The sequence below is a fragment of the Artemia franciscana genome, chromosome 1 (genome assembly GCF_032884065.1).
Source record: "Artemia franciscana chromosome 1, ASM3288406v1, whole genome shotgun sequence".
In the NCBI taxonomy this organism is placed as follows: domain Eukaryota; kingdom Metazoa; phylum Arthropoda; class Branchiopoda; order Anostraca; family Artemiidae; genus Artemia; species Artemia franciscana.
Window position 1 is genome coordinate 44,019,708 of NC_088863.1, and position 13,854 is coordinate 44,033,561.

General features: G+C 34.8%; 1 protein-coding gene across 2 annotated transcripts in view; it reads left to right on the plus strand.

The window, feature by feature from the left end:
• Positions 1-13,854, plus strand: part of LOC136030105 (serine hydroxymethyltransferase, mitochondrial-like) — an 81,992-nt gene that overhangs the window by 39,150 nt on the left and 28,988 nt on the right. For both annotated transcript variants that reach the window (XM_065708788.1, XM_065708778.1), the window contains exons 3-4: positions 3,989-4,068; positions 9,694-9,894. In XM_065708788.1, coding sequence (XP_065564860.1) covers positions 3,989-4,068; positions 9,694-9,894 — 281 coding nt within the window. The remainder of the gene's footprint in view (positions 1-3,988; positions 4,069-9,693; positions 9,895-13,854) is intronic.

Consider the following 13,854-nt stretch of genomic DNA (forward strand, 5'->3'; position numbering starts at 1 on the left):
GAATGTCGACATTAACCAGATTTCAGACATTTACGGTAACGTGTACATAACATACTGTAAAAAAGAAGCAGAGAAAAGAAATACCCCAACCCCCTAATGTGCAAATATATACCCTGAATTGGTATACATAGGGGTAAGGGTAAAATTTATTTGCGGCAAAAGTGATTATTATATTTGGAAAGAGCATAAAAAAAGGCATCGAGTGGTATGTTCACTTTATTCGTAAGTCAATAATATGAACAGCAAAATATTTACCATAAAGTGTCATCAAGTTATATACTGACTACCAAGGCCTGTAAGCTTTGCAGACAATGAATTGTAAGGAGGATCGCGTGAATATTGATCCGTGAGGGGAGGGGGTGTCTTAAAAAGTGTGTTTTGGGCCCGAATGATGATTTTTATGGCACTTGGTATTAACCAAGTGACATATAGCGATCGCAATTTCTGTCTGTCTATCGGCCCTGGTTTTGCTAGTTCGGGCGCTTCCAGATAAGCTAGGACGATGAAAGTTGGCAGCAGTATCAGGGACCAGACCAGATAAAATTAGAAATAGGTTTTCCCCGATTCGACCATCTGGGGGGGGGGGGGAGAGTGGAGGGACGATTAATTCGGAAAAATTAGAAAAAATGAGGTATTTTGAAGTACGAACGGGTGATCGGATCTTAATGAAATTTGATATTTAGAAGGATCTTGTGTCTCAGAGCTCTTATTTAAAATGCCGACCAGATCCGGTGACATGGGGGGGGGGTTGGATGGGGGAACCGGAAATCTTGGAAAACGCTTAGAGCAGAGAGATCGGAATGAATAAGCTGAATAATGAATAAGCGGAATGAATAAGCATTTATAATTAATAAATGAATAAGAGTGGGAAGAATAAGCATAAGTCCTAGATACGTGATTGACATAACCGGAACAGATCCGCTCTCTGTGGGGGGGGGGTCAATTCGGAAAAATTGAGGTAGTTTTAACTTACGAACGGGTGATCAATCTTAATTAAATTTAATATTTAGAAGGACCTCATGTCTCAGAGCTCTTTTTTTAAATCTCGACCGGATCCGGTGACATTGGGGAGAGTTGGAGGGGGAAACCGGAAATCTTCGAGCACGCTTTAAGTGGAGTGATCGGGATGAAACTTGGTGAAAAGAATAAGCACATGTCTTAGATACGTGATTGACATGACCGGACCAGACCCGCTCTCTTTGGGGGAGTTTGGGGGAACATAATTTGGTAATTCGGACAAATTAGAAAAAATGAGGTATTTTTATGACACTTGGTATTTACCAAGTGATATATAGTGATCGCAATTTCTTTCTGTCTGTCGGTCTCGGTTTTGCTAGTTCGGGCACTTCCAGATAAGCTAGGACGATGAAAGTTGGCAGGCGTATCAGGGAGCAGACCAGATTAAATCAGAAATAGTCTCTTCACCAATTCGACCATCTGGGGAGGGGGAGGGGAGGCGAGCGAACGAGATAGTTAAGAAGAATTTTACTTGCACATAAAACAAATGATTGTTCTTCTTGAGTGTGGTTGCTGGTCTAGGGGTATAATTATCGCTTAAGGTGCGACAGGTCTTGGGTTCGAATCCCGGACCACCCCAATTTTTACGTGAAGAAGATGAAAATTGGCAGGCGTAACAGGGACAGGACCAGATTAAATTAAGAATAGTCGCTTCCTTGATTCAACCATCTTTGAAAATTTTTCTGGGAATTCCTACATCCGTCTTTACCGTTTCAAAATTTTAATGCTTTTTTCTGTAGACCACTCTGTTTTCAAGCAGTTCGTGGTAACGACCTGTAAGTAAAGAGCGATCCGGCTCAATAGTAACCAAAATTCTAAAAATGGAATTTTGAAAACAATATATATATATACCAAAAGAATTGGCTTGTTATGTTGATTTAAAATATATAAGTCTCATTAAGTGTAATCTTACCCATCATAGGTTACGAGCCTGAGAAAATTTGTCTGGTTTTTGAATAAAAGGAGAAAAACCCCTAAAAGTCATAAAATGTTAATGAAAATCATACCGTCAGCTTTACCGTATCAGAGGACCCTACTGTCGAAGTTTCAAGTGCCTCTCTGAAAAGATGTGGAATTTTGTATTTTTTTTTTGCCAGAAAAACGATCACAGATGCGTGTTTATAATGTTTGTCTTTTTTCCAGAGGTGATCGTATCGACCCATTGGTCCTAGAATATCGTGAGAGGGCTCATTCGAACGGAAATGAAAAGCTCTAGTATTCTTTTTAAGTGACCAAAAAATTGGGGGGCAATTAGGCCCCCTCCCACGCCCTTTTTTTCAAAGTCGTCCGATTAAAATTTTGAAATGGTCGTTGGTTCAACATAGTTGAAAGGCTGAATAACTCTTCCTTTTGGAATATCATGACCCTCCCACAGCCCCTGGGGGAAAGTCTTTAAGTTACAAAAAAAGTCTTTAAGTTACAAAATTTGCCAATTGTTTACGTAAAGTATTTGTTATTGGGAAGTATGTATACATTTTTCGGAGGAGGGGGGAATTATCTGCTGGTGGAATCTTCCACGGGGATAATTTTTCATAGGAAGAAAAGTTTCCAGGGGTGAATTTTACACTGGGGGAATTTGCCTGAATTCATATACAAAATTCTTCTTATGTCTTGCTTTCTCATTGCTGACTCAATTTTACGTGCGGAGATATTAAAGGGATTGTTCGGGATAAATTTTCACCAGAATTGAATTGTATAGAGAATAAATCCTTGGAGAGCCGGGATTTTTCCGTGGTGGAATTGCCAGATTTCCTGGAATTATTTAAAAAATCGATCTGAAACTGAATAAAAAACCAAGTTTTTTCAACTGAAAGTAAGGAACAATATCAAAACTTAAAATGAGCAGAAATTATTACGTATACGAGGGGTTACTCCCACAAAACACCTCTCTCTTTACGCTTAAGTTTTAATTCTGCCCCAAATCTGTAAGGACAACTCCTCAAATTCTGTGTTCATTTAATTAGAACATTAAAAAGCTTTTTTTTTAAGTACTAAAAAATTTTAGCGTAAAGAGTGAGTTTTGTTTAGGAGGAGTAACCCCCTCATATACGTAATAATTTCATGTTTTAATATTGCTCGTTACTTTCAGCTGGAAAAACTTGTTTTTTATTTAATCTTCTGGAAAGATTGAGAGAGGTGTTGGGAATGGAATCTTTCCGCGTATCGAGATTGAAAAAGGGCAATACAATTCAAGCTTCAAAATGTGTCATTCATTCAAAGGAAATTAAGTATCTCTTTGATAAAGGGATGGCTTCCTTTTCAACTCCTTTTCAACGATTTAGTGCTTTCGGAGATAAATTATCCTCAGAGGAAATCTGGCAAAATTATGACGACATGAGATGAGAAGGAGAAAATGAAATGACTGAAATCTTTCCCTCCCCCCCCCCCCCGAAAAAAGAAACGGAAAAATTGGAGTGAGATTACGCGAGGGGAGAGTGTGCTAACGTATCGGGGGAAAAAAGGAATACCAAGAATACAACACTGAGGTGGATCTATGAAAGGGTGGGTGAGCAGTGAAATTATAAAAGGGGAATGGTTAATAAAAGTGTGGTAAAATGATAGAAGGAGGTCTTGAGAGTTAAAACTGTAATGAGAAAAGCTGTTTATTATTGTCCTTTTTTTCATATTTCCTTTTCTCTTATATTAACTGTGCTCCTTTTTAATGCCTTAGTATGTTTCTGTATATAGGTTATTCCAATCTTCAGCTGCATTATATACTACTGTTTCTAAATAGAGGAGAGTGACGAGAGTAATCTTATAGGGAAAAGTATCCAGCCCTTATCCCCAAAGTTAGAAGGTATGCACACAAAAGCGTCAATTGTCATTTGATTCATTGAACCTTGCTGTTTGACATTGAAATAACCTTTATATTTAAATTCATTTAAGCAAGTCTAGTTTTGATTTGTAGGATATAATTTATTTCCAGATCATGTTTGATTCTTCTTGTTCCTAAAAAATTTCTCTGTTCCAGAATTTTTGCAGTAGAGCCGCTCTTGAAGCCTTAGGATCTTGCCTCAACAACAAATACTCAGAAGGATATCCAGGACAAAGGTACCTCCTTCTGATACTTTTTAGTGGTGTTGCTTATAGAACAATCTGCTTATAGAACATTTTTTCTTCTTGGTGCACAAATAAAATAGGAAACTGGAAAAAAATTATTTAGTTCTTTAAAATGGCTCTTATTTGCAATTAGGAAAGAATTTATAGTTTTCGACTTTAACTAATTCTAATTTACCTCAGTAAATTATCATAAATTGAATTCAATCCAGATTCACCTGTATCTCTGTTTATCGAATTATTCTTGAATAATTTTTTTTTTATTTCAATTGTTTCCCTGAAGCTTTAAACCTTGGCTCCTAGAAATCAAAGAAACATTCTCAAACAAAATAAAATGATTTGGGTAATTATATATATGTTCCGATAGAGCCGACGTGAAATCTTCAGGTTCGGAATTTTGCTTCAAGAACGATGAAATAGAATTATGATGTTGCAGTAATCTCATTTTCAAATTCTGGTTAGTACATCCCACATAAGAGCTTCCACAAGTACATGGGATTTTGTAAGCCCCACTTTGTTGCTCTACGGAAGTTTGATCCTTTCCAGAATTTAAAAAACTAGCCAAAGTATTACTACCTCTTAAAACTACCTTTAAACCATCATTTTGTAAAATTCTTTTAAGTTTTTCACTCAGCCCTGGAACATATGGTAAAGAACAAAAAATATCTTTCTTTTCTGTTATTTCCAGGATATTGTAAATAAATTCTAGAAATTTTTTTCTTCTTTTCGAAAAAGTCTGGTCAATTAACCAACCTGGGTAATGTTTACTTATTAAAATTTCTTTTAACAACTATTGTTCCTCCTCAATGAATTTTGGAGAGCAATTCTAAAAATGCGGTCAGTTAAGGATATGATTAAACCAATTTTTACTTGGCGAGCGTGACCGGAGAAGAACGACAAAAATCTATTATTGTTGGTATGTTTTCTGTAAATTTTAAAATCAGAAAACCTACTAACAATAATAGATTGAATAATAGAATAATAGACTTGACCGCATTTTTAGAATTTGCTCTCCAAAATTCATTGAGGAGGATTTATTATTGTTAAAAGAAATTTTAATAAGTAATTTATGATAATTTTCTGAAGTCAAACAAAGTAAATCTCATTTCACCTAAGAGCTTTGACCTCTGTCCACCTGATACGTCAGATAAATCTAATGAACCGGAATCGAAAAGGTCAAGGAGATTTGCTCCCGCTGTTGCATTGAAAAAAATGTGAGCAATAAACTATATGTAATTAGTTTATTGGGTATAAATTTTGCTTATTTTTATTCATGTCTTTTAGTTTTAGTGCTGATGATGGACACCGTATGTGTGTCCGAAATATCCAGTTAAAAATTTTCTATTTGTTTCAATGTCCATTAAAAGGTTTCATCCCTATTTTGAATTGTTATATTTTCGTCATGGAAAGGCAGCGTGTCCTTCGAAGTTATCTATTTCGACTCTAATCATAAACGCAAAGTGGAGAACCATAAATGATCGATAGTTTTCACGTGGATGGAACTTAGATGATTTTCTTTAATTGTTTTAACTAAACTTCTTTCGTCTTCTGACTGACAACCCGTAATTAGTAAGAACAAGTAATTAGCAGCGCCACGGAAAGTATGGCATCATTCGTTTGAATTAAAAATATCAAAATTTTGTGACAGAGGAGTGTCAAAACACAACAACAAATATACAAATCTCGGAGGCTATTGAAAGGAGGAAGTAGGCTCCCTCTCCTGTGTAAATGGCTGCAGATATATGAAAATTCACCCGATCCTTTCAGAGGATCAATAATATTTCCTGGAAAGGAGGCTTCATGGTAGGATACTAAAATACTGCATTTTTAGGCGATACTTCAGCTTTCCTGAGTCCTTCGTACCAATCAGGCTGACAGTAGGGAATCTAAACTCCTCCTCTACCCCTTATTTTGTATCGAAAAAAACCTTTGATAGAGATAAACTAAAAGATATAGGATGTACATTTTGGGCAAGTTCCAATCATTCTGAGCTTGGTAGGAGAAGGGTGGTCTCCAGCCTGATGTAGTTGCCTGACATACAGTGTGAAGAGACATATTTCGTTGTTATTCATACAGCAAATAATTGTGGAGCTATTTACATCTAAAACTTTTTCGCTTGATTCACTAGGACTCAAAGATTGATTGATCAGATTGTCATGTCATCAAAGCTCTTCTAAATAGATTTGAATAGCTCCAGAAAACTTCTTATGAGCTCTCCAAATCTTGTGCTTTTATGAATTTCACATTTCACCATTCCAGTATTAATCCGAAGGATATATCCTGCTGAGATTTTTCTTAGAAGTAAAGTTTGATGTACTGATAAAAGTAAAAAAAAAAAAAACGGATATAAAACACGGAAACATATTTAAGAAGAAAATCAAAAAAGTTGTTTGCCGAGTTGTTCTATTAAATAGCTGTGGTTTTTGTTTTCTAAAAGATCTTAATCTCTTGCCGCTTTGTTCCAGAAATTACGAGCGTTATTTTGTAAATCCAATTGGGTTAGACTAAAGTGTAATAATGAATTAAGTTTATTCCGTGTCCTAGTAAACAAGTCTATAGGTAGTGGTCTCTTGCATTCCCTGGAATGTCATAATTCTTAAGATCATCCACCGTTTCTTACAATTTTACCGTAATGACACTTTGTCTTCCTTTTTTCACCTCACTCTACCTTTCCTACCCGAATAAATTCCAGTGTACTTGTCCTTTCTAAAAAATAAGTCTTTTCTATTACTTCATAGTTTTCAAATGTAATGGTGGATCCAATAGTTTTTCAGTGGAGGGGGGAGCTCAGACTTTTGGAAGACCTATTTTTTCCTGACCTTTTTTTTTGTATAAAAGAGTTCTAATTTACGCTGTTCATTTCTTGGTTGGTTTTCATCTTTATTTCAGCTCTAGATCTTTTATTCTCAATTTATCACATTATGAATGTATAGGTTAATTAAGCCAATTAGATATTTAGGGAAAACATAGCCTGTGTTAGGAAGGTGACACTTTGTGGTAACTCCACAAGGGAGAAATAAATATTTATTCCTATGGGGTGAAAAGGTTTCAAACTGTCTTCTTGCAGATTTGGTTTTAGGGTGGAAGGTAGACGGCGTACTTGCCCTGGGCACAGAAATTTTAAAGGAGCAAAATTTCAAATTTCAAATTTGATATTTATAATCATTTTGTAATTTTAAACTTTCTTTTTATTAAATAAAGTAGGGGGTGCAGTTGGCAGTAAGTATAAGCAAATTGAATCTGAAATTTCATTTTCTCCACGTCTTTTCCCATATAAAGCAAAAAAGTCAGATTTAAATAAATGAAAAATTTTGCTAAAAAATGAAAATTTTTGAGAGACAGGAGGGGGGTGCTAATCAAGATTTTGTCCCCTGCGTAAGAAAACCGCCATTCCCTCTATAGTGATTTCTTATAATTTCTTCCTCAAGGCCAGCTATATAATGATTATCTCTGTCTTAGAGGTAAGATAAAATGGAAATCTTTGTTTGATGCACCTAGATACAACTTAAAATGTCCAAGCGGCTCTTATTTGTCCTATCTCAAAACAATATAAAACCGTAGATGTGACGATGTGTTATAAATTCCTTGACAAGCCAAGCTGTTTAAAGATTATCTCTGTGCTAGGGGTAAGATAAGATGGAAATCTTCGTGTGACGCTCGTAGATAGAGGATAAATGTGAATGCTGCTCGATTTCGGGCTGTCCCTTGCCGTCGGCTATTCCTTGTCATTGTATTCGGGCTGTCCCTTGCCGTCGGCTATTCCTTGTCATTGTATTTGGGCTATCCCTTGCCGTCGTATGCCTTGCCATCAATTAGCAGGGAGTTGCAGACACCACCAAAATCTGGTAGGAATCTAAGAACTTCTCCCTTCTATTAATTCCTTTTTTTATTCAATTTAGTTTACACTTAAATACCCCTTCTGATAGACGTGACGATAACAAGAATTTTTAGTTAATTTAAGACCTTGAAAGGCTAGAGAGCTAGAGTTAAAATAGGACTGAGCTAATTGTTTCATTAGGTTTTAGATAGGAATATAATTCAATTATTGTGATTCAGTTAGTTTATCATAAATTTATTGAATTAAAATAGAAAAATGAACATTAAAATTTACTCTATTAATTTTTCTTGGCTCAATGTTATCTCATTTTCTTACATGATTGCCCTTTTTGTTCCAAGTAAGCAAGATTTTTCTCATAGGGAAAAGAATTATGACAACAGAAAGTTGTTTCATCAGAATCTAATTTGAAAGTTTTCCCTGTAGAACAAAAGATATTCTGGATTTTGACCAAAATGATTTGATAGTCTAATTAGGTAAGCTGTGTGATTTAGGAGATATTTACTTTTGTCTTTAGTGCAGTGCATATGAATTTTAAGACTACGAATATAGCAAAAGTTTTCCTTTTAGCTGTATTTATGGGCCATTACCCTCGATTCAAAGTCTGGGTGTTAGACGAGTCTGTGTATACATTTTTATCTATAAGAACTTTTTGGAAAAATGCAAAAAAAAAGAAATTAGATTTTTTTTTTACTTTGAAGATAATTGTTTAACAGGGCGAAGAAGAGATTTTTTTTTCTGAACTAAAAAAATCAGTGGATAACAATTTCAGAAGGAAATGTAAAAATATAATTGAAGTAGATAATAGGAAATATAAATGTGATTAAGCTTGAGAACTTGTTAAAGATAAAGAAATGAAAATAGAATGATAGTCATAGCCAGAGTAGGGGATCCCTTCTTGATTATAAGAACCCTTTTATTCTTTTAAAAGTTTGTCATTTTGAAAATTACTCTGTTAATGGTTCTTTTCCTTTAATGTAGGTATAGACAACATAGAGATGGAATATTGGGGTATTGAATCGTGGTATTTGTTTAGGTCTAGGGCATGGATCTGATAAGTTTATTTTTAAAAAGTATATTTTTGTGCCTAATGTTCAGGATTTTTCCCTTAGTTTTTTTTTCCTGAAATACATTTTGAACTAATGCCCAGGGGCGATTCTACGCCATGGCAGGGGGGCATCTGCCCCTCCTAGTCGTTTTGACGCCTAATCCCCCCCCATTGCACTTCCTGGCTGAAGGGCCACGAAACGGAGATTAGCACCGCCGGTATTGGGCTTTAAGGATCTAGTGCCATCAGACTTACTTCTTACTTTACTTACTTAAATTACTGAAAACTCCTCCCAGTTTAGGAGGCCTAAAACCGTCACGGCAAATGCCTGATAAAAGATTTGTTTTCTAATGGCACTCTGTGTGCAAGTGGTAATGTTTCCAATCCGTTACCATGCATAAAAACTGTCGAAAATCAAATTAAAAGTTTCTCCTTTTTGCAGTTATTTTTATTTACCTAGATTACATATTGAAGAGAAATAAGAATATAAAAAAAATATCTCAGAGTATCCCTCATATGTCCTCCCACCCTCTATTTATGCCGTTTGCTACGAAAAATCAGATTAATAACTTTTAGTGTATTATGTTTGAGCTATGGTAGAGTAATAGAAGTCATTAATAATATGTCTGAAGGGACATCCCAATCCTGTCGCACCCTATGTGCATAAATTTTGATGTCTTCGATTATTTATGATTTCTTAAAATCAAATTAATAATTTTCCTCTTTTCTTTCTTAGATATTATGGAGGAACAGAAGTCATTGACAAAATTGAGCTTCTCTGTCAGAAACGAGCGTTGGAAGCATTTCGTTTAGACAAGGAATTATGGGGAGTGAATGTTCAACCCTATTCAGGAAGTCCAGCCAATTTCGCAGTATATACTGCTGTTCTAGCGCCACATGATAGGATAATGGGACTGGATTTACCTGATGGAGGACAGTAAGTATTTGAGGTAGCCCTTGCTTAGGACATGAATTCCTCCAAGATGCAAATTTATATTCTTTCCAGTATGTCGCCTTTATTGTACAAAAGTCACTTAACGGTCTTTTCCATAGCGTGAAAATTTTAAATGAATGTGGCTCAAGAAACTAAGAACCCCCTCCAAAATAATTTCATTGATAATTTTATATTTAAGTCGATTGTAATGCTGCTAAAATGACTAATACACTAGACTTTTCTTTTAGTTAATGTGTTTCTTTTTATTTATAAAAATAGATTATCAGATACTGTTTTGCACCACAGCTCAAACTGAGAAGTGACTAATTCGTTTACTTCTAATTGTTTGTATTACCTGTTATTTTCTTGAGTCTCGAAAAAAGGTGTTTCAACTTTATTCCTTCACGTCTATAACATTTTTTTGTAAGCCAATGACATTAATGGTGAATCGTAGGCCAAAAGGGAAAGTCAATAGCCCACCTTTAAAACCTGATTGTTTCTTGTGTGAAATTTAGAGCCAGTGAAAACAGCAATAAGTTCCTGAGTCATAAGCTTTGCAGGTAAACAGTCTGTTTTTCTGGAGTTTTTATCATATTCATTCTGCAATAGCTGCAAGAGACGTTTAAGTCAATGTTTTCATTGTGTCGTTATGGAATAGAATATTTTGGATCTCCTGCTTATTAATACCATTATCTTTACTAGAAAAACGCATTTGGTTTGTGAAAATTCAGTTTAAATGCTGTAAGATCGCAATCGAAGGGAAAGCAAATCAAAATTTTAAATCAAATTTGAAAACAGACGAAGTTGCTATTGAAGCTACTTCAAGTTTCTTGTCAGGTGCAAAAAAATTTTTTCAACCTCCTAATAGATAAAAACGAACTTCGAAATGTCAATTTTTCATGTGCACAGTTTACCTTGATGGTAGAATTACTTCTCAGGAAACCACAAACTATTTCAGATGAAGAGGAGACTTGACCGTATAAACCTGAAGGCCTACTGCTCTGAAAGGAAAACTAATCTTATCTTTTGTTTTGTCTCGGAAAATGAAATCCAGTTTAGATTCTTTACTGGGGGGGAATTAGCATGATTAACTTTTGCCGTATAGAGGCAAATTAAATATTAGCAACTAGATTTGAATCCTTTACTTTTGTTATAGCTCTTCTACTCTAATGGATCTTCAAATCCTGGCTGCGAAAAAGTAGTCTTTTCTTAAATAAAAAAAAAACAAACGAATAACAGTAATAATTAAGCTATTATCACCTCCTGCTCCACCACTCACTTAATGCTGACACCCCATCTATTAACTCCACCAGTTTTCTTCAGTCGCCGAAGCCCAAAGGAATTTTTTACCAGTAAACTTGCAAACTATTGTTTTGTAGAATTAGGTGACATGTCTCACACGTATTTGTTCCTGAGGGTGTTAAATTCCAAAGTTAAGCTCCTAGCCAACAAAATTGAATAGCTACAGGTTTCTGAAATAATAATGCTACTGAAATGGATTGTTGAACTGAATAGATAAGCATTATTCTAGCGAACGCTAGGATAATACTAATTTCTAAAACTAGCTCTGGTTGAGCCAATCCGCTAATTATATCAAGTGTAAAAGAGAAGAAAAAAATACAAAGAACCTGACATCAAACTAACCTTATAAACTGTTAATAATTGAAAAAAAACGTGTCATACGCAAAATGACCAAAACTAAAATTAAAAGATCTTAGTAAAGCGTAGTTTCCTCTTTAGTTTCTGCTTTTGATATTCCTGATTCTAAATGGTATAATTATTATGCAGCTGATTTTTCTTCACCAGATCCCTTGCCGGAGCCCTGTCTTGAAAGCAGCCCTGTCCCATCTGTGGCTCTTGGTCCCTCTGTGGCTCAGCCAGTTGAAAGTATCACCTTTGTTGGCCTCCAATCGATTCAACTGTCTCACACCCGACAACTTCTGCTGAGCCATAATTCTCGTAGAGTTGCTATTGCAAATGCTTGCGAAATTGCGCTTCAACCGACGCGTTCTTCCATCTCTTTTTAATTCATTTGCCCTTTCCCACATTCTGTATATCGTCCCCTTTTGGGAGATTTTTACCAAGTCTGATATAAGAAAAACTCGCTGATGTTTCTTCAGTTTCTCTAAATACCTGTTTCAGTTCCTTCCATGTTAACGAAATTCTAGGATAGTTCAGAGGTTTGGAGTAGCTGATTCTGAGGAAGCTTTATCTTTGATAATCAGGAAACACAATGCAGTTGACCAACCTTGGTACCCCCTACTATTGCGTCGTGTGTAAGTTAGAATTGTAAGTTTGTATAGAAAGTATTTGCGATTTATATATATATATATATATATATATATATATATATATATATATATATATATATATATATATATATATATATATATATATATATATATATATATATATATATATATATATATATATATATATATATATAAGAGCAGTGTATTATTATTTTATATTAAGTTTTCTTTTTATTTTTATTTTATTGTTTCTCTTTTCCTCCATTGCTTGCTGTGTTACTGTATAACGGGCTTTTAAATTAATAATAATAACAGACTACACAATTAGTATGTACAAAGGCTAATGAAATAAGCTTTAAACAGTGAATGGTAAAAAAAAAAACAGGGAATAGGGCCTGTGAAGATTAAATTAGCCTACTGAGTTGAATAAGGTAAATTACACGAATGATTGTGATTATGTCGGTAAATATTTATAATATCCATTTAGTTCATGCTGAGCATAGAAATCAAATTAAGAAATATAACCCTTGCTGAAACACAAAATGTCTGATTTTTGTGAATGTTAAAGCAGTTTAATTTATCCGGCTGACTTAACTATCTTCGAATTTTGTATCTATTTATGTTTCTCTGTCAGAAATATATCAAATATATATTTGAGCAAACAAATTTTCACCAAAGTAGTAAAGGAGTCTTGTCTTAAATAGGATGATGTCTCTCCCTCCATGAAAACTTCAACGCTCAACACTATTTTTTCTTCTTTATTTCAGAGAGCTTTCAAGTCTGGTTCACATAGCCCATCGTATCATGTTTCCTCAGAAAGAGCATTGGAAAAGTGATATATAGATATCATCTTTAACTATGCTTTTTGGATAATATCTTTGCTCTTGAGGACCTTCACTTGTAAAGAGAAAACAGAGCATGAAATTTCTTTGGTAAATTGCGAATCGATTGATCATAAAGATATAATGGTGCAAAAATTTCTTGTTTGCAGCGTACTTATCACCTTTTCTGAATTTGGATGTTATATATACTAATATGATGCTAATGTACTGGAAATATATACACTGTATATAATTATACAATAATAAAGGACGAACGCAGGACCCGGTGGGCCTTTGGGCCCACCCCTCCCCCTACCTCCCCTTAAAAATCAAAATTCTTCCAAATGTTAAGACACTTCTTCTGCAAGTGAATTTTTTAAGATTATCGAATCCCACTCCACCACCACCCCACATCCGAATATATATATATATATATATATATATATATATATATATATATATATATATATATATATATATATATGGTTTTGGAGGATTAAAGTTTAAGGACAATCCGAGGTAATCATCATTAAAATGTTGTTGAAAGTAAAATTACTGCTAGCATTATCTGTACGTACATGGGGCTTTTTAGGCATCACAGTGGCGTATTTAGGATGTCCGTTCGGGGAAGGGGGCACCAGCTAATTATAAGACTACGCTAATTCTAAGAGGAGATTGGAGAACTGACCTCAGAGTTGCCGTTCTTCTTTAGTTGTCGGAATTAAAGGAAAGAAGTTGGTTCAAAAAACGGGAAAATGATCCAAAGTCTCAGAAGATATGGGACAAAAAACGCAACTATTGTTGTCTAACAATAAATTAGCCAAGATTTTATGGTTCATGTTGTTGGTAAAAACGGGAAACAATCGTGTGGGTGTTTTTTTTGTTTTTAT